General features: G+C 40.5%; 1 protein-coding gene across 1 annotated transcript in view; it reads left to right on the top strand.

Annotated features, from left to right (window-relative positions):
* Positions 1-20396, top strand: part of BMP2K (BMP2 inducible kinase) — a 105674-nt gene that overhangs the window by 47240 nt on the left and 38038 nt on the right. Inside the window, exons 6-12 of the mRNA XM_024199916.3 lie at positions 398-479; positions 3828-3960; positions 9390-9493; positions 13217-13296; positions 15262-15422; positions 18276-18451; positions 19893-19988. Coding sequence (XP_024055684.2) covers positions 398-479; positions 3828-3960; positions 9390-9493; positions 13217-13296; positions 15262-15422; positions 18276-18451; positions 19893-19988 — 832 coding nt within the window. The remainder of the gene's footprint in view (positions 1-397; positions 480-3827; positions 3961-9389; positions 9494-13216; positions 13297-15261; positions 15423-18275; positions 18452-19892; positions 19989-20396) is intronic.

Genomic DNA, 20396 nt, shown 5'->3' with positions numbered 1-20396 from the left:
GCAGATTGGCAGAGGCCCTTGGGGTTTTTCGCCTTCCTCTGCAGCGTGGGGCACGGGTCACTTGCTGGAGGGTTCTCTGCACCTTGAATTTTTTAAACCATGATTTGAGGACTTCAATAGCTCAGACATAGGTTAGGGGTTTGATACAGGAGTGGGTGGGTGAGATTCTGTGGCCTGAGTTGTGCAAGAGGTCAGACTACACGATCATAATGGTCCCTTCTGGCCTTAAAGTCTATGATTCTATTATTTTATTTTACATAGTCTGTAAGTAATCTGTAGTGGACAATTATCCATATTAAAAATGGTTAGTGTGTATTACCTTTATTACCCACCATTCATAAGCTATATTGCAAATCTTCCATTTCATCTCAGTTCCACTTGACTTATTTTCTGCTAGGTATACAACACTGTCATACAGAGCTCCTGAAATGATCAATCTTTATGGCGGAAAGCCAGTTACTACCAAGGCAGATATCTGGGTAAGTGATGTAAAAGGTGGTCTAATTCTTGTAGAGTTGTTCTGCTTTATTAAAAGTAAAAAATGATAAAAGGGAAGTTAACATCTCAGAAAATACAAAGTAAAGGCTTTGCAGTGAGCGAATAAGGTGTGGCTTCTTGCAACAGAAGTAGTGTGTGGGAAATGGTGATAAAGAGAAATAGCTGTAGAGAATGGTTTTGTCTTTTCCTACAGAGAATTATTGGCATACGTGATATACTGTAAAAAGGGAAGTATTATTTAGATAAGTATTTTTTTTCTTTAGCCTACTAGTGCAAAATGTAGATTACATTAGTATTTTCCCTTGCTCTCACTTCTGTTCAGTTGTTAACAATGGCTTCAATAGAAACCTGTTTATAGTATGATTTAAATAAGGCAGACTGAATAGGTGACCAGCTCCAATGCATTCAGCCATGTCAGTGATGTTTGGTTCAGTTTGAAAAATAAGATTTCATTATCACTAATGATTGATGTTTAGTGAATATTTGCAGAGTACATTAAAGATGAAGAGAGCTATATTTATTGATTATTATACTATATATAATCAGAATGCAAAGTTCAGTAATAACCAGCTGGACATAATTTGAGCGCAAGGAGAAAAGTAACAATGAGAAAATAAGGTATGTAATACAAAAATAAATATTTGTGATGAATGGCTGGTACTGTTTGTTAAACGTCTTTTAATTGCTAAAGAAACAAGGTGGATGAGGAAAAAGCGACAGAGTCCTGTGGCACCTTATAGACTAACAGATGTATTGGAGCATAAGCTTTCGTGGGTGAATACCCACTTCGTCAGATGCATGTCATGACATGCATCTGACGAAGTGGGTATTCACCCATGAGCTCCAATACGTCTGTTAGTCTGTAAGGTGCCACAGGACTCTTTGTCGCTTTTTACAAGATCCAGACTAACACGGCTACCCCTCTGATACTTGACAAGGTGGATGAGGTAATCTCTTTTATTGTACTAACCTCTATTGGTGAAAGAGACAAGCTTATGAGCTATGGAGAGCTCTTCAGGTCTGGGAAAGATATGCAGAGGCCACAGCTAGCCCAGGTCAGCTGAATTGGGCTGCGGGGTTATAAAATTTGCAGTGTAGATATTTGAGCTCAGGCTGGGCCTTGAGATCCTGTGAGGGGGGAGACCTAGCTCTGAGATTTGATGCCATGGGTTCTTTATCGCAGTGTGTATCCAGAGAGTTGTAGTTAAATACAAGATGGAAAAGATTTTGTTTAACGCACACTCTAAGGACAAGTATACGCTACAAAATTAAGTCAACCTAAGTTAGGTTGACGAATAGCAACCACAGTAATTACTGGGGCTTTTCATGTCCACACTATGCCCTTTGTCAGCGGTGTGTCCCCTCACCAGGAGTGCTTCCACCGACTTAACTGTGTGGGGCTTTGTGGGGTACTGACAGCGGGGGCTCTGGGTCTGATAGCCCGAGCTGTCGGCCATGCAGGGCTCGCCGCTGCGGCCCCACCCCGCCCAGGGATGCATGGCCCAATATTTACATTATTATGTAAATAATGTTGTGTCTGCAAAGACGCTGTGTTGCCCTATGTCAACCTAAGCACTATGCCTCTCACAGAAGTGGAGTTATTAAGTTGATGTAGTGGGTGACTTATATCAGTGGGAGCTAAATTTTAGTGTAGATCCTTACAGAGTTAGGTAAGGCAGCTTACCTTGACCTAACTCTGTAGTGTAGACCAGGCCTAAGAGACCATTTTAAGGAGAATTGGGCACATTAACACCTCTTCAGTCATAGGACTGTATGAGTTCATTTGAGAGCGTAGTGATTGTCTGGTTTCACCCACACATGATGATACCCGTATAGGGTATCATTAAACAATTACAGTCTCTACTTGATGGGGACCCCATCTTGAAAAATCTTTCGTGAACCCTCTTTTCTGGCATTAAAACAACCCCCCGCTGACTCACCAAGCTCATCAACAGAAGTAAGCTCCCCACAGACCAGGACACATCAACTCCTAGTGGCACCGGCCTGCCCTGCCATAACAGATGCAAAACCTGCAGAGTTAACTCTGCTACTAGGATGATCATTACCCACCATAACATACCTTTTAAGATCAATGTGTCCTACACATGCCTATGGCAACGAGGTGTACCTCATTCAGTGCACTAAATGCCCCAGTAACAACTGTGTGGGTGAAACCAGACAGTCATTACTCTCTTGAATGAACTCTCACAGTAAAAGTTGTAAGACAAAAACATAACATTCATGGGCCAACACTTTTCACAAAACAGTCATTCCATATCTTACCTCTCAGTCCTCATTCTCAAAGAGAACCTGCATAAGATGAGCCGGGGAGCTTAAATTCATAACCTTGCTAAACACTAGAGATCATGGTCTTAATAAAGACACTGGATTTATGGCTTATTAAAACAATCTGTAACCCTCTACCCTCCTATTTTTTTGTCCTATGACTGCAGGGGTGTTCACAGGTCACTTTACTTTGAATAGTCTCTTACAATTACGTGTTAACTACTTTATGCTAAACAATCTTTTCCACATAGTATTTAGCTGTGATGCTCTGAGTATCTTTCCGAGACTGTAAGAAGAGCTCTGTGTAGTTTGAAAGCTTGTCTCTTTCACCAACAGAAGTTGATCCAATAAAAGATACTACCTCACCCACCTTGTGTCGCCACTATCCGAGGACCAACACTGCTACAACAACACTTTTAATTACTAAAAACACAGGAAATGAAGCAAGGGTAAAACTGATTATTGTATGAAATATAACACTTTCATTGTCAACATATGTAATACCTAATGAGGACTTAAGAACTTTTTCAGATTACTGAAATGGGAGAACTCCATGATTACTTTTCTTCTACATGCCAAACGGGTGCATCTTGAGTAGATTACATCAAAAAGTTTATGGGAAAATAACATGAGTTCAAGGACTCTTACTTGTCAGATTAGATGGTGGTTCTACACATGCAATTTCTCTTTATAAACACATATTGGAACTGTTCATCTGAATTAAAAATAGATTTTTTTAAAATTAAAAAACAGACATAATTTTCCTCTCTGAATTTCTTTAAGTTAACAGCTTTGTTGCTGTCTGTCATCTAGTTGGTGGGACAAAAAGCACTTGTAGAACTGCTTTATATCACTTCATTGCTTACATCCCAAGTTATGTCAATGGAGTGTTAACGCAAAATGCTACCATGTTCAATGTCTATGCAGGCATCAATAGTGACCAGCATTTCAGTTATTTATTAAATCTAGCTTTACTTTTTACACTAGTTTATTGTCATCTAGACTTTGCAATGACAATACTTTTTTTCTTCTTTTTTTTATAGGCACTTGGCTGCTTGCTGTATAAACTTTGTTTCTTCACACTTCCCTTTGGGGAGAGTCAGGTTGCTATTTGTGACGGAAATTTTACCATTCCAGACAATTCCCGATATACCCATAATGTACATTGTTTGATAAGTAAGTAGCTGGGCAGCACTTAAAATTGTTTTGTGTGAGTTTATTAGACCTTACTACCAGTGACCTTCCCTACCTGCAATATGCACTTATAGTTAATGTCCTTTAAATCAGTGAATTTGAAGGTTTGGTTGAACATAATCTAACCTTGCCCTGACACCACTTTTAGAACTTTTGTTCTAATTTCAGAAGAGTCCTTATCTCCACTGTCTGAGAAATCAAAGTAAATCTGTGGTTTTGCTGGGGAGGAAAGGGGGATCATTGCATTGAGGAAATGTTTTGAAAAGGAAAATTGTCTGCTCTGATGAAGGGGGAAAAAAAAGTTTCCTTTTAGTTCTTCTTCGAGTGCTTACTCATATCCATTCCATGCAGGGGTGTGTGCTCGCCACCTGCACCAGTGCTGGAAGTTTTCCCCCCAGTGGTACCCATAGGGGCTGGCTCTGGCGCCCTCGGGAGTCATGTGCATATGTGCCAGTATAAGGGGCGACCCCTCCCCCTTCAGTTCCTTCTTACCACCAGTGACGGTGCTGGAATGCTCCTCTTGCATTAACAAGTGGACTTGACCAGTGGTGGTTCTAGTTTTTTCTTGTATATACCTGTAAATAGTAGTAGTTTTAGTAGTTTCTAGTACTTCTTAGTGGTTAAGAGTAGTATAGATAGTCCCCGGAGGGACTTGGTCTAGGGACAGGGCATGCCCTGGTCCCCGGACTTCAAGCTGTGCGAGCGGTGTAAGAAGCCTATACCAATCAGCTATCCATAAATCCATTAGGTAATATAAAATTTATTAAAATTTTTCTATAAAAAGGCATCCCTGTCTGAGATCTTTCACCTTCCTCAAGACCTTCCCTACAGATCTCCTCACTTGTTTACAGTGTCTCGTCTCCTCCTTGCTGAAAAGTTACATTGAGGACCAAAAAAATAAATAATTTTTTTTAATAGGACAACTAACTATATCTATAAAACTTTCAGCATTGGTCATGGTGTAAGAACCTAAGATATACATAGTGTCTTCAATAAAACTAGTTAACTGTGCCAGTCTTTTTTAAATAATCAGTTTTGAGCTACCACCCCTTTGTGAGGAATTGTGAGTTTACTCCTGAGCTAACTTAAAAGGACAGAACCGCAGATAAGTTTTTTCCAGCCTAAGTTCTTCTTCGAGTGCTTGCTCATATCAATTCCAATTAGGTGTGCGCACGCCACCTGCACGATTGTTGCAAGATTTTTACCCTAGCAACACTCGGTGGGTCAGCTGAGGCGCCCCCTGGAGTGGCGCCCTTATGGCGCCGGATATATGCCCCTGCTGACCCAGCGCCCCCTCAGTTCCTTTTCACTGCCCATGACGGTCGTTGGAACTGTGGAGTGCGGCTTAGCTGATCTCCACTTCCCTAGCTCTTAGCTCGTTTATACTTGTAGATAGTTTTTTATAGAGTAGTTGTTAGTAGTTTCTAGTTGTAGTTGAAGTTCCGCATGGTTTCCCTGGGGACTATTATAAAGGATACTCATGCAATATTTGCAAGGATACTTTTGCAGCAAGGAGCAAGAAATGCATTTCTTTTTTTAAGAGTGTTTATAGAACACACTGGTAATACCAAAATTCTGCAGATACCCATAAAACCATGCTGAGATATAGCACAGAATTTCCCCTGCACTTCCTTGCAGTGCTCCCAAATATAGCCCTATATTGCTCTAATCAATTTAGAGAAGAAGCTACCATGGACAGAAAAACAAACAAAATTTTAAAATTCTGGGGGAAAATCTTGTTTAAATCATAGACATCATAAATTTAGAGTCATTATTATTAAAGTACTTGAAATGTACCTCTACACACACACTTTTCTAAAGAATAAAAACAGTGCTGCCTTTTTTGTAGATAAAGCAAGGTGTGTTCTAGAAAACATTGTCCATCTAGACCAGTCTTAAATTTGTTGATTTGCTTTCTATCTGGAGAAAGGTAACAAAAATATGACCAGAACTATAATCAGAATTAACTCAGAAACCTTGCTGTGCCCACCAGAGATGAGGAAAAATCTCTTGTTTGAAAGTTGCATTTAATTTGTTGCAATCACTCTTTCAAATCAGATCTATTTAATTCATTTTTCTTATGACGTTCCTTGATTCCTAGAGTCAATGTTGCCATGTCTCAGTTGGTTCCCCAGGTTGTCAGTAAAGCTATTATCCAAAACTGTTTGATAAAGCCTGGGCTGATGCAAATTATACTTTTAAAGTTTCCTGAAATGCCCTTGCTATAAACTTCTTGTTCAGAGTCTAAGAAAGATTTTTCTATTTTTAGAATTGTTTCTGTATTTGGCAACTTGTTAAATGCTGAGCTCAGTATGTTGACTTCACTGACAAATTTCTGACCAATGTGTACTTTAGTAGACTGTAATTTATCCTGTAGTCTTGGTTCCCACAAGACTACAGGTGATTTTGTCATGTATTTAGCAGGACACTAAAATCCAGGATGAGTCCAAATATGCCTCCAAATCCTTCTGAGCCATAGGCATCTAGATTCTTAACCTCCTGTTTGTCAAAAGCTTTGTTGTGACGTATCTCTTTCAGAGGAGGGCTGCACACAGTTTCTCCTAGCTATAGTATATTACTTCTATTAACTGGGGGACTTAATGGAATTGAGGTCCTAATTGCGTGTCCTTCCCATCCCCCTACTACTTGCAATGCCTGAAACTGTTCTTTCTGAGGTGCTTCTGATGCCATCATTTCCAGCACTTTTGCACCAGGCTAGGATCATGCTGGTGGTGACACTGCAACTTTTCCATCCAATCTGACACTGTTCTTGCCATCTTGTTTAAATGGTATTTCCCCAACCTTTTTGACTAAGCTCTTTGATTATTGCAAATATGTGAAATGAAGCGAGACCTCATTTTTAGGGTGAAATTTGCTAATGTTTTACTACAGTAGTGTCCAATCTCTTAATCCCAAGGGCCAAATGTATTTCAGAATGATCAGGTGTCTACAATCAATATTTTGGGGCTGAATCTCTGCGCTGTTCTCTCTTTGCATGGTTCAGGATATACCATGATGTAAGGAAGTCTGCTAGCTCTACACCTGTGCTAGCTCCTGCGGAGAGGGAGGCATAGCTCCTGGAAAGGGGGCATGTGAGCGGTTGGGGTGGACACTTGAGTTGGAATGAACACTTGGGCTGTGCCCAGTTGGCTTTTTGTCCCTTGGAGACCACAGCCAGCTGACATAAGTTGAGGCATTTCCCAGGGCAAAGAATTGGGGAGCTGTAACAGGGTGTTGTTTCTCAACTTCTCCTGGTCTGCCCTGCATGGGAGAGGAGAGTGGTATTTTGCTTAGTGCGCCCTTCAGCTCAGGCAGAGCTAGTGAAGCTCTTATATGGCCCTTTCTGGGGCTTCCACAGGGAAGCCGAAAGTGGAGCAGCCAGAAATTTTCTCTCCTTGGTGATGTGGTGGAGTTAGAACTGCAACAGGGAAGGGACAGCACAGCTCAGAGCACTCCCACCTCAGAGCTGTTGTAAGGGAAGTAGCATGAGACTGTGCCCCCGCCTCCTCCCTGAAGTGATGGGTCTGTTCTGAACACTTCATTTTGTAAAATTGAACTTGTTTAGAGAACACATTTTTTCACTTGTAGTCAAATATCATTTTTTCTTAATGTGGTCCCCCGCAAGGCCAACAGCTGGAGCCTAGGTCACAGATGGGACACGACTAGCTTAGTGTCTTATAAATATCACTGTATACAAAATCAGGCTTATAAATTTGTCCGGTTATTCTTTGTGATTATCATTTTCAGTGACAAATTGAAGCAAGTTAAAAGGAAAGGATGCAATGTGTAGGATTTCAGGCATGGCTAGACTTACAAAATGAAGTTTAAGAAACCAATTACTGTTTAGTGTAAGAGCCATACTTTTAAACATAACTCTTTGGTTTCCAAGCTGCATTTCTTTGTAATGTGTAAAAGGTAAGCTTTTGTGCAGTTATGGATAGGTTTGCTTGCTCATATTTTTTCTTTTAATCAAATAAGTGATTTATTTTAAAATCTCAAAACACTTAAGTATTTCATACTCAAAATACTTTCCCTCTTGCTTTGTGTAGAATACTTTGGAAGATTGAAATTGAACTTTTACTGAAATGTTTTCCCTTCATATGTGAACTTTTCCTTGCTTAAAAATGTAGGATGGATGGATGCTTAATTCTCCAGTGCATTAGGTGTTTCCGTATTTATATTTATTATACTAAATGCATTGCATTCAAAACTAGTTAGTTACATGCCATTACTCTCTATAGTGAACCTAACTATTTGTGGTAGTTTACTGATTAAATCAGTGGTTCTCAAACTTCATTGCACCATGACCCCCTTCTGACAACAAAATTTACTACATGACCCCCTGAGGGGGGACTGAAGCCTGACCTCTGCTGCCCAGGGCTGAAGTTCTCAGGTGTGGGCTTGGGTCCCGGGCGGTGGAGCTCAGGCTTGGGCCCCAAGCCCCAGTAAGTCTAATGCCAGCCCTGGCAACACCATTAAAACGGGGTCATGACCTACTTTGGGGTCCTGATCCACAGTTTGAGAATCACTGGATTAAATTGAGTGTACTTCAGAATGAATTATTGATTAACATTGTTTTTAATAATGCTGTCTCTGTAACTGACGCTTGGATTGGTGCTGGTACAAAATCCACTCTTTTTTTTTTTTAATTAGTCTGCATCTAATCATTTTAACGTTCATATAGAATAATATACTCATGAAGTGGCTGGCTATGTGTCAGTTCAGAAAACATAACTTGTGTTCAGAGATGGAACTTGGTTATGTTTTGAGTGGTGTGTATGTGTGGTTTTTTGCCTGGGTCCTTTAATTAAAAAAAAAAAAACAAAAAAACAGTTGCTGGTTCCAAATGCAGCGACATTTACACATCAGCCCAGCTGTGATGCCGTTAGTTGGCTCACAGTTTTACATTACTGTGTTTCAGAAAATGCTTTTCAAGAAGGCTGGTACTCCTGAGTTGTTTTCATTCTAATAATGGAGAAGAAGGTTTTGAAGACCTAACTCTGATCTAGCTGGTGGAGAGACTCAGTTTTCCTAAAATACTAACTACTTTTTTTTTTTTTTAATTTATTAGTGTAGCACTTTTGCAGTGTGTTTTATAGCATCCCTAGCAGTCCTTACAAGTCTGCTGTTTAACTGATTCAGTTGAGCTTCAGGACTGGTAATGCAAATTTTCTACTCTTCCCATTCAAGGAAAAGAGTAAAATATATAGTATAAACCGCATACTCTTGTCAATAGACACCATTCTAACTCAGTACTTGTCTGAAAGAGGTAAAAACCACTTTTTGAAATGAGTAAATTCTAAATCAATTAGCAAAGTAGTTTAATTCTCATTTACTCTCATTTGTAGTATGTTTTAGGCAAATTTTCTTGAATTGCTATTAAAGAAATTTTAATCAATCCACTTTTACAGGGTACATGCTTGAACCAGATCAAGAACGGAGACCCGATATCTTTCAAGTATCTTATTTTGCCTTTAAACTTGCCAAAAAGGAATGTCCATTGTCCAATATTAATGTAAGTAGTCTTCTATTTTTCACATCTTTTGATAGATTTAGTAAGTGTCTTTCAATATTGTCAAAAGGAGTTATTACTTCTAGATCAAATCAAGTGAGAACATGTCTAATGTTAACTTTTTTCTTTATAAAAGTCTGTCCCTGTGCTGAAAGTTCTGGATCTGATAAATTTCAAATAGATTGTGTTGACAGAATTCTTAGCTTGTTAAACTAAAACAAAAAGGAAAACTGCCTTAGAATCTTCTGTATAGCACTAATAAATAAAGATGGAATGGAAAATAGCTTCTGACACATCCTGATAAACTATATCAAAGTGTAATGGTACTTTCAATGAACTGTACTTTCCACACTTTTTATTTGGCTAGGCCTCAGAAGGTTAGACTAGATGACCATAATGGTCCCTTCTGACCTTAAAGTCTATGTCTGTCTATATAAAATACATTTTAAATTGTTCCTGCTCTGTTGATTTTTCTCACAGTAAGTTCAAATTTCAGAGTTACTACATGAGGTAATGAGGACAAAAGGAACTGATAATTTCGAACAGAGCTTTGATTTAACTTTGTATTATTAAGCATCCTTAGCCATTTCCAGCCTTGGCAGGATCTTACCTACCTACAGGGAAAATAGAATAGCCTGAGATTTTCTGCTCAGCCCCCTTCACCGTATTTCTATATTTCTCTAGCATTTGGGGGAAAGATATAAAATCTCTTAATTCCCAGACACAAACTACATTTAAGATTGAGTTAAGGTTGAGAGGACATAACTAGTAATGTTATAAGGATGGAATAATTATATCAAAATCAGGTATTCTTCTTGAAGTAGTGTCCATATTGGTGCTCTGCTTCAGTTGTGCATATGGCTCTTGAGCCCTTTGATCAGAGGTTTTTCCACTACCTGTGCCTGTTTGACCTGCGTATGTGCCCTATACCACCTCATGCCAGATTTCGAGGCTATATAGGGATGCTTGCATGAACCACCCTTAATTCCTTTTCTACCGCCTTGGCTAGAGAGGGAGCTCTAGTGTGCCTGCCTGGAGCGTGCTTTGGCTATTGTGTATTCTTCTTATAGTTGCTTGATAAGATTGGTTAGTATGGTTAGCTGTTAGTAATAGTACCTGGATGACTGGCTACTCGAGGGCCATTCTTATGAAGCTGTGCTATCTTCCACCCAGACAGCCTTTGCTCTGTTCCAAACGTTGGTTCTTCAGCTGAAAGTAAGGAAATTCATATTAACCTTCATAAAGAAGATACAGTTTATAGGGGCTTCATTGACAGCCAGGGTCTACCTTCCCTTAGACAGGTTCATAACCTTATCGTGTTTGGTACAGACAATTCAGGGAAGTCCTTGGACTACTATAAGGACACATGGCAGCTTGCGGTTTTGTGACCGAACACGCATGGCTACGTCTTCACTGCTTTCAAGGCTGGCTCAGAATGACCTGTTTCTAGGCAGACACACCTTGGACAAACAGGTGATGGTTCCTCTACAATTGAGGAGCTTCCTGGATTGGTGGAAAGATCCACTCAACATCTGGATGGGTATTCCCTTCTGTTGCCCAACTCCGTCACTAACTTTAACAGAGGCATCACTGTTGGGTTAGGGAGCTCATCTCAATGCTCTCATGACTCAGAGCAGATGGACAACTCAGGAAACCAATCTCCATATCAATCTGTTGGAGTTCAGGAATGTCTGCCTCCATTTTCTGACTTTCAGAGACAAATCAATCGGGTCATGCTGGACAGTGTGTCCTGCATGTTCTATATCAACATACTATGGAAATGGTGCATAGCTCATCAGATCTAAATGTTGGTAATCTACCTCCTGGGCATTCAGAACACCACAGCCAATGTTTTCAGTGGACATTTGGCACACAACTATGAATAGGAACTAGACTTTCAAGTCCTCCAAAACATATTCCTAAAATGGGGTCTGCTGAAGGTGGATCTCTTCACCACCTTCGGGAACAAGAAGTACCCTCTTTTCTGCTCATGAGGGGGCCTGAGCCGCCATCAAAGCGTACGGCGAAAATAAATGTTTCCATGAATTTGTTTGAAAACTCAGAAGGAAACATTTTAAAACAAATATTCTCTGCACTCTGTGCAACCCAAACATAACAGCGTTGTGCTTGTACACGAGAGCCTGAAAGTTAAACTGACTTAGCTGACTTCTATTCAAGATGAGAAAGCAAAAAGCAGTCTATATAATGGTCAATTTTTTTTTTTTAAATTGCCATTAATAATCTCTGTGACGGGTTCTCCCTGGGGTTCCACCAGGAACTGGGGTACCACTGAGCCCCCTGACCCACCAGCCTGGGCTCCCTCTCACACTGTACTGCTGTGACAAGCTGCAAAGCCCTCCCATCTGCACTTTCACCAGCATTCATACAGGCAGGGACACACCCAGCTGTAGTTACGTGCAGGCTCTCTGACTAGCCCCTGCATAGGAAGGCTACAGCCAAGGCAACTCCAGGCTCCCCAGGCTCGCACCCCCTCTGGCATATATAGCCAAAATTATACTGTCTTGAGCTGCACAGGGAACTCTCTGAGCTTACGCTGTAAAGTTTCCCCCCTCCCTCAGTGTGGAGAGGAATATGCAACAGCCTTTGCCCTTTGAGCTATGATTCCCATACACTACACTCCAACTCACTGGTTAAGATAAAGCAAAAACAATTTATTAATTACAAAAGATAGATTTTAAGTGATTATAAGGGATACCAAACAGATCAAAGCAGATTACCTAGCAAATAAACAAAAAAACAAACTAAGCTTAATATAGTAGATAGATTTGGATATGAAAAGAGATGATACAAGCAGGCTGCAGATTCTTAAGGGGCAAGCTGCACTTGCTTTACAGCTTGGAATCCCCAGGTGTTTCATTCACAGGCTAGAAATCCCTTTTAGCCTGGGTCCAGCACTTCCCCCAGTTCAGTCTTTGTTCCTCAGGTGTTTCCAGGAGTCGTCCTGTGTGGGGAGTGAAGAACAACGGATTATGTCACTCCCTGCCTTATATAGCTTTTGCATATGGCGGGAACCCTTTGTTTCAAAGCTTGGTTTGCAGACCAGTCTGTGGAAAAATACTGACATCCCAAGATGGAGTCCAGCATCATGTGGTCTGATCACATGTCCTTGTAGAGTCATAGCAGCCATTACTTACAGGCTGTTTGGAGCATTCACAGGAAGGCTCACCAGGGCGATAAGCTTTCCTAAAGCCTATTGTTTTTTCCTAATGGCCCATTGCCCTGAATAGGCCCTTCTCCACCCACTATCTAGAAGATTGAAAGCATCTTGTCTAGTGGGTGTTACCTGGTGTAAGTACATTTGAAATACAGATAGTCAATATTCATAACTTCAGATAAAAAGATGATATATGCATACAAATAGGATAATAATCAGCAAATCATAACATTTCCAATGACACTTCACATGACTAATGTACAAAATGTATCATAATTATGCCATAAAGCTATCATAACATCACTGTGAAGAATATGTGGTGCAGTGTCAGTCTCTTTTGTAACATAGGTAAGGAAACGTTTTAATACATTTTAATCTGATAATCTGTGTTTAACCACAATATTGAGCCAAAGTACTCTCTGATGCTTTATTTATAAATTAAGATCTTCTTCTCTTCCCCACCCCCCACCCCTAAGGAAGCCACAGTATTCCTCTTCAATTTGTAACAACTTTCAGAATTTTATATTTTAATTCACGTGTTTTTTCCAAAGAATTCTCCTGTCCCTTCAACTCTTCCTGAACCCATGACAGCTAGTGAGGCGGCTGCTAGAAAAAGCCAAATAAAAGCCAGGTGAGCAAAATTAATGTAGAACTTCATGGATTCTGATTAGATATCTTATAGCAATTGTATGTACCTGCAGTTTTCTTGTATGTTTGGTTAATATGCTAAAACTCACCTTGGTACCCAGGGCTTGTGTCCATATGAATTTTTTAAAAGGTCAATGTTTTTAGCAATCTGAGACGGTAATTTTAATAAGCGCCAAATAAACATTTACGGGCAGCTCAGTATTTGAAATCTATCTGGGTTTACCTCACAAACAACCAATTGTCCTGCTTCTAATTGTACAGTGAACCCATTAAGACAATCTGCTGACATTTTCCTCATCAGGTAGGATCTCTGTTTTTGAATGCAAATGCCCTTGTCTTCATTCACTTTTTCTTGATCCAATGTTAACATGAATAAAGTATTCAATAAAGATAGTTATTGATTAAAAATGGAAAACATACAAAGTGTAAACAACTTGTTAAAACTTTTAGCCAAACTAATTTTTATGCCAACGTCTGTGACTGAGTCTTAAGGGGACTGCAAAGGAAAACAAGGATTTTAGTCTCTTGCTGCTTTATAACAACACACAAAGGTTTAAAGATTTTGTTTTTGTATCTTAAAATATCAGGAATTCCAAGTCTTGCCTTCTCTATTTTTTTTGCTGGAGGTGTTCTTAGTGATTCAGTGCACTGGAATGGGAGCTTTCTCACCCCCTTAGTTGAAGGGATGGAGATTTGACTCTTCAACAGAGAATTTCTCCCAACAAATTTTAACAAACAAGAAACCAAATTCAGAGTTTCAGTTTGATTAAAAATCCCTTCTGTTCTCAACTGCTCATATTTCACTTCATTGGTATTTGTGATGACGTACGAGACATACACTGTCTTCAACCGAGAAACAAGTTAAAGAAGCCCTGAATGTTTAATGTGTTTAAAAAAAAAAAAGGGGGCAAAAACCTCTTTTGAAGAGACAAAATTCATTCACAGACCATGTGTACATCATCAAGAAGCAAAAAGGTCACAAACTCTGTTGTTCTTCCTGTGTAGGTCACATGCACATAAGTTATTGAAATATATTTTCTAAAAGCATGTATGCATTTTTCACCTGTCTCCCTGCTTCTATGCCCTCATCAGGGGCCAGCTTTTGAGAATATTTTATTATGATAAAATGTCTCTCTAGCATTGGTTTCTTTTCACAGATTAGTGATGGGGCACATATTGATAGGATAACTTTTCAAAAGCTCCTAGTTGACTTGACTTACCCTCCTGTGTGCCCTAAGTAGCTTTTGAAATGAGGTTAAGGTTCACTCCTAAGTAAACTTGGCACTTTTGGAAAATTTTACTCATGCTCTGGCAGAATATTGCATTGCTATAAGTGCTATAAAATTCCCTAATAGCGAAATAGAACTAGAAATGACTGAAGCTCTAGAGTCTGTAGATTTTTGACCACCATGAAAAGAGAAGAGCGGATTCTTGCTTTTAAAAAAATCTTCTATCATCTCCTACTTTTTCTATATCACGGTGTTGAGTTTCTGGAATATTCTGTGAATGATCACCATGGTGCAATCACAGTAATTTGCTCAAACTCTTAAACAGTTGCATTCTGTCATTAAGCTATGATCAATATGTCTCCAGCAAAAACAGAACACTTGCACTTAGGAAGAATGAATATTAATGATGTTCAGTTACCTTGGTCTCCTTGGAAATGTTGTTGCATGGGCCCCCTCTTGTGGTACCTATGGACATTTGAGAGTTTATATGAATGAGTAGGCAGGTCTTTATGCTTGTTCTCCAAAAGTAAGATCAGGGGTTTTTCAATGTCTTCAATATTTTTAGAAATCAAAACTTAGAAATAATAAAATGTAAAGGTATGCAAAATGGGGCTAAGATATTACTAAACAATTAGAAGATGGGCTTAAGGTATCTTGAATAAAGTTGAAGAATAGTCATATACATTGAAATGTCTTCTCTGGAAAATTCTTCATTATAGAATAACGGATGCTGTTGGACCAACAGAAACCTCAATTGCACCACGACAAAGACCAAAGGCCAATTCAAGCACTGCCACTTCTAATGTGCTAACTATCCAGAGTTCAGCAACACCAGTAAAAGTATCGGTTCCTGGTGAATTCGGTAACTGTGTGCAAAAAGGTAATTCACTCAAGTTGAAGGACTTGAATATTAACCCCCCTCCTTCCCCCCCCAAAAAGGGGGTGGGAGCGGAGAAGGTTTGTTGTATTTTTCCATTGTTTTTAATGTTAGAAATCCAAAGTCTGTGAAAGTCACTTTGAACCCAGAGGTAGCTGTTATGATCAGTGTCCTGGAGTTCTGAGCCATCCGGGTAGCCCTAATGGCCTTCCTACCTTTTCTTCAAAACTCCACGGTGCAGATCCTGACAAATAGCACCTCTCCAACATAAACAATCAAGAAAGCACATGTTCATCTCTCCTCTGCCTGGATTGGAAGCTATCAAGCTCAGTATGTTGTGCCATCAACACCAGATAACTGAGATGGCAGGAAACAACCTGGCAGATGTCCTGAGCAGACAGTTGGTTGCCACTCATCAGTGGATTTTTGCATAGATCCATCATAGAGATGAGACTTGGGGACCCTGGTGATAGACTTGTTCGCCACTGATGTTAACACCAAGTACCAGAACTTTTGTTCCAGAGGGAGCATGAGTCTAGGCTTATTGGGCACCTTCCTTCTGCAGTGGTACCAAGGCCTCTTATGTGCCTTTCCAATTCCCTGGATCCCCCAGAATGATTTCCAAGATTGAAAGGGACAAATGAAGAATTATTTGTAGCTCTGTACTGACTGAGGCAGTTCTGGCTCAAAGATTGATTACAAATGTCCATCCAGACTTTGATCCAGCTCCCAGACTGCTTGAAGCTGATCTACAGCCTCACAACCAGATACTCCGCCCAATGCAAAAGTCACTTTAGCCTCCCAAAGACAGCATAGCTGTTAGCTGGTTGAGTACCATGGACAGAAACTGCTCCCTTCAGGTCCAGAAAATCCTAATACAGAGCAGGAAAGCATCTACCAGAAAAACATATTCATTTAAATGGGAGACGTTCTTGTTGCAAGCAGCCCAGCATGGTCTGGACCTGATCCAGGGATCTGTAGTGAAGATCCTCAATTACTTACTGCACGTAAAAGAGTCAGGTTGGTCTCAGAGATTAATAAAAGACCAAGCAGCAATCCAAGCTTGCCATCTGCCTGTAGAGTATTGCTTAGTCTTGTCACCCCCGAAGGGAACTCTCTCTCTCTCTCTCACACTCACACGTCAGAGAACCTCCTACTGCCTAGGACTTCAGTTTAATCTTCCTAAAGCTTGTGGAGCCTGCATTCAAACCTCTCCTTGTAACACCATGGTTATTTTTTTGTTCTGATCCCTGCAGTAAAGGGAACAGAAATTACCTGAAAGTACCCCAGTGTTGGAATCTCCAGTAGGTGTAGCCAGCATATATTTCTCCTTCACCACCCTCTCTACAGACTGTGATGCAGAGGGCATGTTGCAGTGAGTGGCTGGAGTGCAATTATGTGGCACAACTGAAAGCAACCCTCAGATTGCTCTAACTGGTGCAAAGAATCAGGGATATTTAATAATGAGAAGTTGAGAACCAACCACCTCTCTTTCCTGTATCCTGGACTCGCCCGCATAACTGTGTGAGGGAGGGGAACCATTCTTGGCTACACTCTCCTAGGCACAGGCAAAGGCAGTCAAACTCCTGTCCGACGCTCCATAGGGTCAGATGTCCTTTTCCCCCTGCAAAGCAGTAAATGGCCAATAGGGGAACTGGTGAGCAGCTGCAACAGGCGTTGGTGGCTGTGCACCGCCACAGTGATAAGACTGATTCAGGTGCTTAATTTGAAAACTGGCAGGATACTTATGAAAATATATTTTAAATTGGTAATTATTTCTTAACCCAGTTGCTCTCAAGGACCACTGCTTAAAGCTTTGATGATCACAAGTGGCCCCAGGGCACAAGTTTTATACCACTGGCCTAGAATGTTACACCGTGCATGAGCTACCTAACTTCATCTTACTTAGACAACAGTATATAGTACATTACTAACTACTTGCCTAATAAAGGCTGCACAAAGAGGACTCTCTGGACTGGAGAATCTGGCCCTGTGTGTGTGTATGTGCAGTATATTGCAAATGTTTGTGTCAATATGCTCTGAATCGCTGAAGATACAAAAATATTTTTCCCTAGCTATTTTTTTTAATATCGTAAGTAGCTATAATGTGTGAGGAGTTAGATTTACCTTGATGCATGAAGACTTCACGTACCTAACTTGCCAGTATGTGGAGTGATCCACAACAGGCAAATACATATTTTTCCTAAATGGATGAGTTATGCATCAAGGTACATGCATTACATTAAGGAGTCAGAAGGATACAAATGGAATACAGGGGACTGTCTATTTCAATTTCAAGTTCCCACTCACTGGAATGTTTTGGGACCTCTGAGCATTCTCAGTAAAGAAGAGCCCTCGAACCAGCTGACAAAGGCCATAGAGTCAAATCATAAGAGCAAAGGGCGTTTCCCACATGACTCAGGCTGGAGTCATGAAATCTTAGTGAGAATTCTGCAAGATATCTTCAGAGAAATAAAATTTAGCTTGCAATTCTACTTCTCTAAGGTTTCCATTTCCAAAACTGGTCCAGGAAACTTTTAGGGCAGGTCTATGCTACAAACTTGAATTAGTGAAGACTTGGTGAAGACACTGTGAGCTGACTGGAGAGGCAAGAGCTGTGTTGGCAGGAGAAGCCCTCTGGCCGACATAGTGCTGTCTACGTGGGGGGCTAGGGTCCATATAATCTGGATTTTTCACACCCCTGAGTGATGTAGTAATACCGCAGTAACTGTATACTCAGACTTAGAAAACAGTTTGCAGTAAGAGTGTTAAAATAAAAATGTGACTGTTACTGACAATTCTGCCAATAGACTTCAGAAATACATGAGTTAATAAAATTCTTTAAAAATGTTATAGGAACCGTAAGACCAGGAAATGGACAAGAGATCTTGTCTCAAGGGACCAATCAGCACCCTCCACAACAAAATAGAGTACTGCAGCAACTGCAGCAGGGGGACTGGAGATTGCAGCAACTGCACCACTTACATCAGCAGCACCAGCAACAATTACTTCAGGATGCTTACATGCAACAGGTACAGGCTTATTTTACTACAGGAAAATGCCATGTTTAAAAATAATTAAATGTGAGTAAGCCCACTTTTTAAATTCTATATTTCAATTACACATGGAAAATTTAAACTTTTCTACTACTATGGGTGGTTCTGCCTCTTTCAGGCAGAGAGCAATGTGGGCTGTTTTATTTCCCCTTCATCCTGCATCTGTTGCATAACACTCTCTTTTTATAGTTATGTTCTATATGTTAACCAGTTGCTATTTCTTCCGGCTGCTTGAACTTGGATCCTAGCTGGATTTTGACTTAGCACTAGGTGTAAGTGATGTGATGTGATGTGTGAGACACCCTTGTATTCCAACAATCTAGGAAAACCGCATGATACTGGCAACGCCTGTCAGCAATAGGTTGTTCTCTAAAGATGCCATCTGTGAAGGATTCTCATTCTGTGGTTTTGCCTGGTCACTGTAAAATTCCCATAGCTGTTGAGGTTTTTCTGACCCTGGAGGGTAGCAGCAGTGAGAGCAGAAGACAGATCCCCCCCTTCTTGTTGGATCCCCCTGTAAATACTACCTTGCAAACATTGATTCCCTTTTTTGACCATGGTCAGCAAAGGTGTCCATTTTTGGTGACTGATTCTGCATTGCTCCAGCTCTTCTGTTGACACTGTGTATCAGTGGTCCCCAATCTTTTTCATCTGGCGGGCGCCAGACGACGAGCCACGGAGGACTGTGGCGGTGGACGAGCATCCGCCAAAGTGCTGCCGACAAGCGGCAACGTCAATAGGCGTCGCCGCCGAGAAGCAGCGTCATCCAGAGGCGTCGCTGCCGAAAATCGCTGCTTCTCGGTGGCATTTCGGCGGATGCTCGTCCGCCGGCCAGTACACGGGCACACTTAGACGCCCCGGCGGGTGCCATGGCGCCCACGGGCACCGCATTGGGGACCCCTGCTGTGTATCCTTAAAAGACGTACTTAAACTTGTGTTCTGTTGAGTATGGCTGCCTAAATTTCCTGAGGATCACATCATTTTACTTGTACTGTGTGGTGCCTAAAACACACTTGAGGGTGAGTGATACAATAAATAACAATCTGAGAGTGAATCTAAAAGAGCAACCAGGTTTGACAGATCCTGTGGGTCCACAATACATCATTTCCGCACCCTCCCTCACCCCCCCCCCCCCCCGACTCTACTTTTTAAGGTAGACCATTGAGTTTTCATGTAAGTGTTCACTTGCAAAATAGACTAACTACTGGCCCAGTTTTTATATCTTGTAGTACCAGAACAACGTGTTTTAAAATGCACCAATTGTTGATATTGCGTTTTACTCTTATTTAACCGTCGCTCTCCTTTATTGAAAAGGCTGCTTATAGATGCGTTTTTTTAAACAAGCTGTTTAAAATCATTACTCATTGAGTTGTTTTGGTTAATTTTTTCAGAAATATCTCTTTCTTTCTAAATGTAGTATCAACAAGCAATGCACCAGCAAATGGTCCAACAACAACTTATGATGCAATCTATGTACCAACAGCAACCGTCCCCATCCCAGTATCCTGCCATGGTATGTTGCCTGTAGATGCTATTATTCTTTATTTGATTAGTTGGTATGCTATACAGATTAATTGCAATGTATAGTAGTCTTAATAGGTATCTGAGCTGCAATAGACATCTTAAATATTGGGCAGTGAATCATCTAATTTGTTTCCCAACATGCTACAGCTTTCAGTGCTAACAAAATAGCGCATGTTGACATGTTTCTCTGTTCATATCTGTTAGCTGATTTTATAATGAGCACAATTTAAAGAATGTGTAGATTTGTTTTAATACTGGGTTACAATTAATGCACACTGCATGAAACACTGCCGTGTAGTTATTTACTAGTCTGAGAGCTATTTGGTTGATACAAGAATGTAGGCAGATGTTCAACCTCTAAAGGTTGATAGAAAATGAAAGCACTATAAAATCCAAT

The sequence above is a fragment of the Terrapene carolina genome, unplaced genomic scaffold (assembly GCF_002925995.2).
Source record: "Terrapene carolina triunguis isolate 2854851 unplaced genomic scaffold, T_m_triunguis-2.0 Scaffold136, whole genome shotgun sequence".
Taxonomy (NCBI): Eukaryota; Metazoa; Chordata; order Testudines; family Emydidae; genus Terrapene; species Terrapene triunguis.
This window is presented reverse-complemented; position numbering and strand designations above follow the sequence as displayed.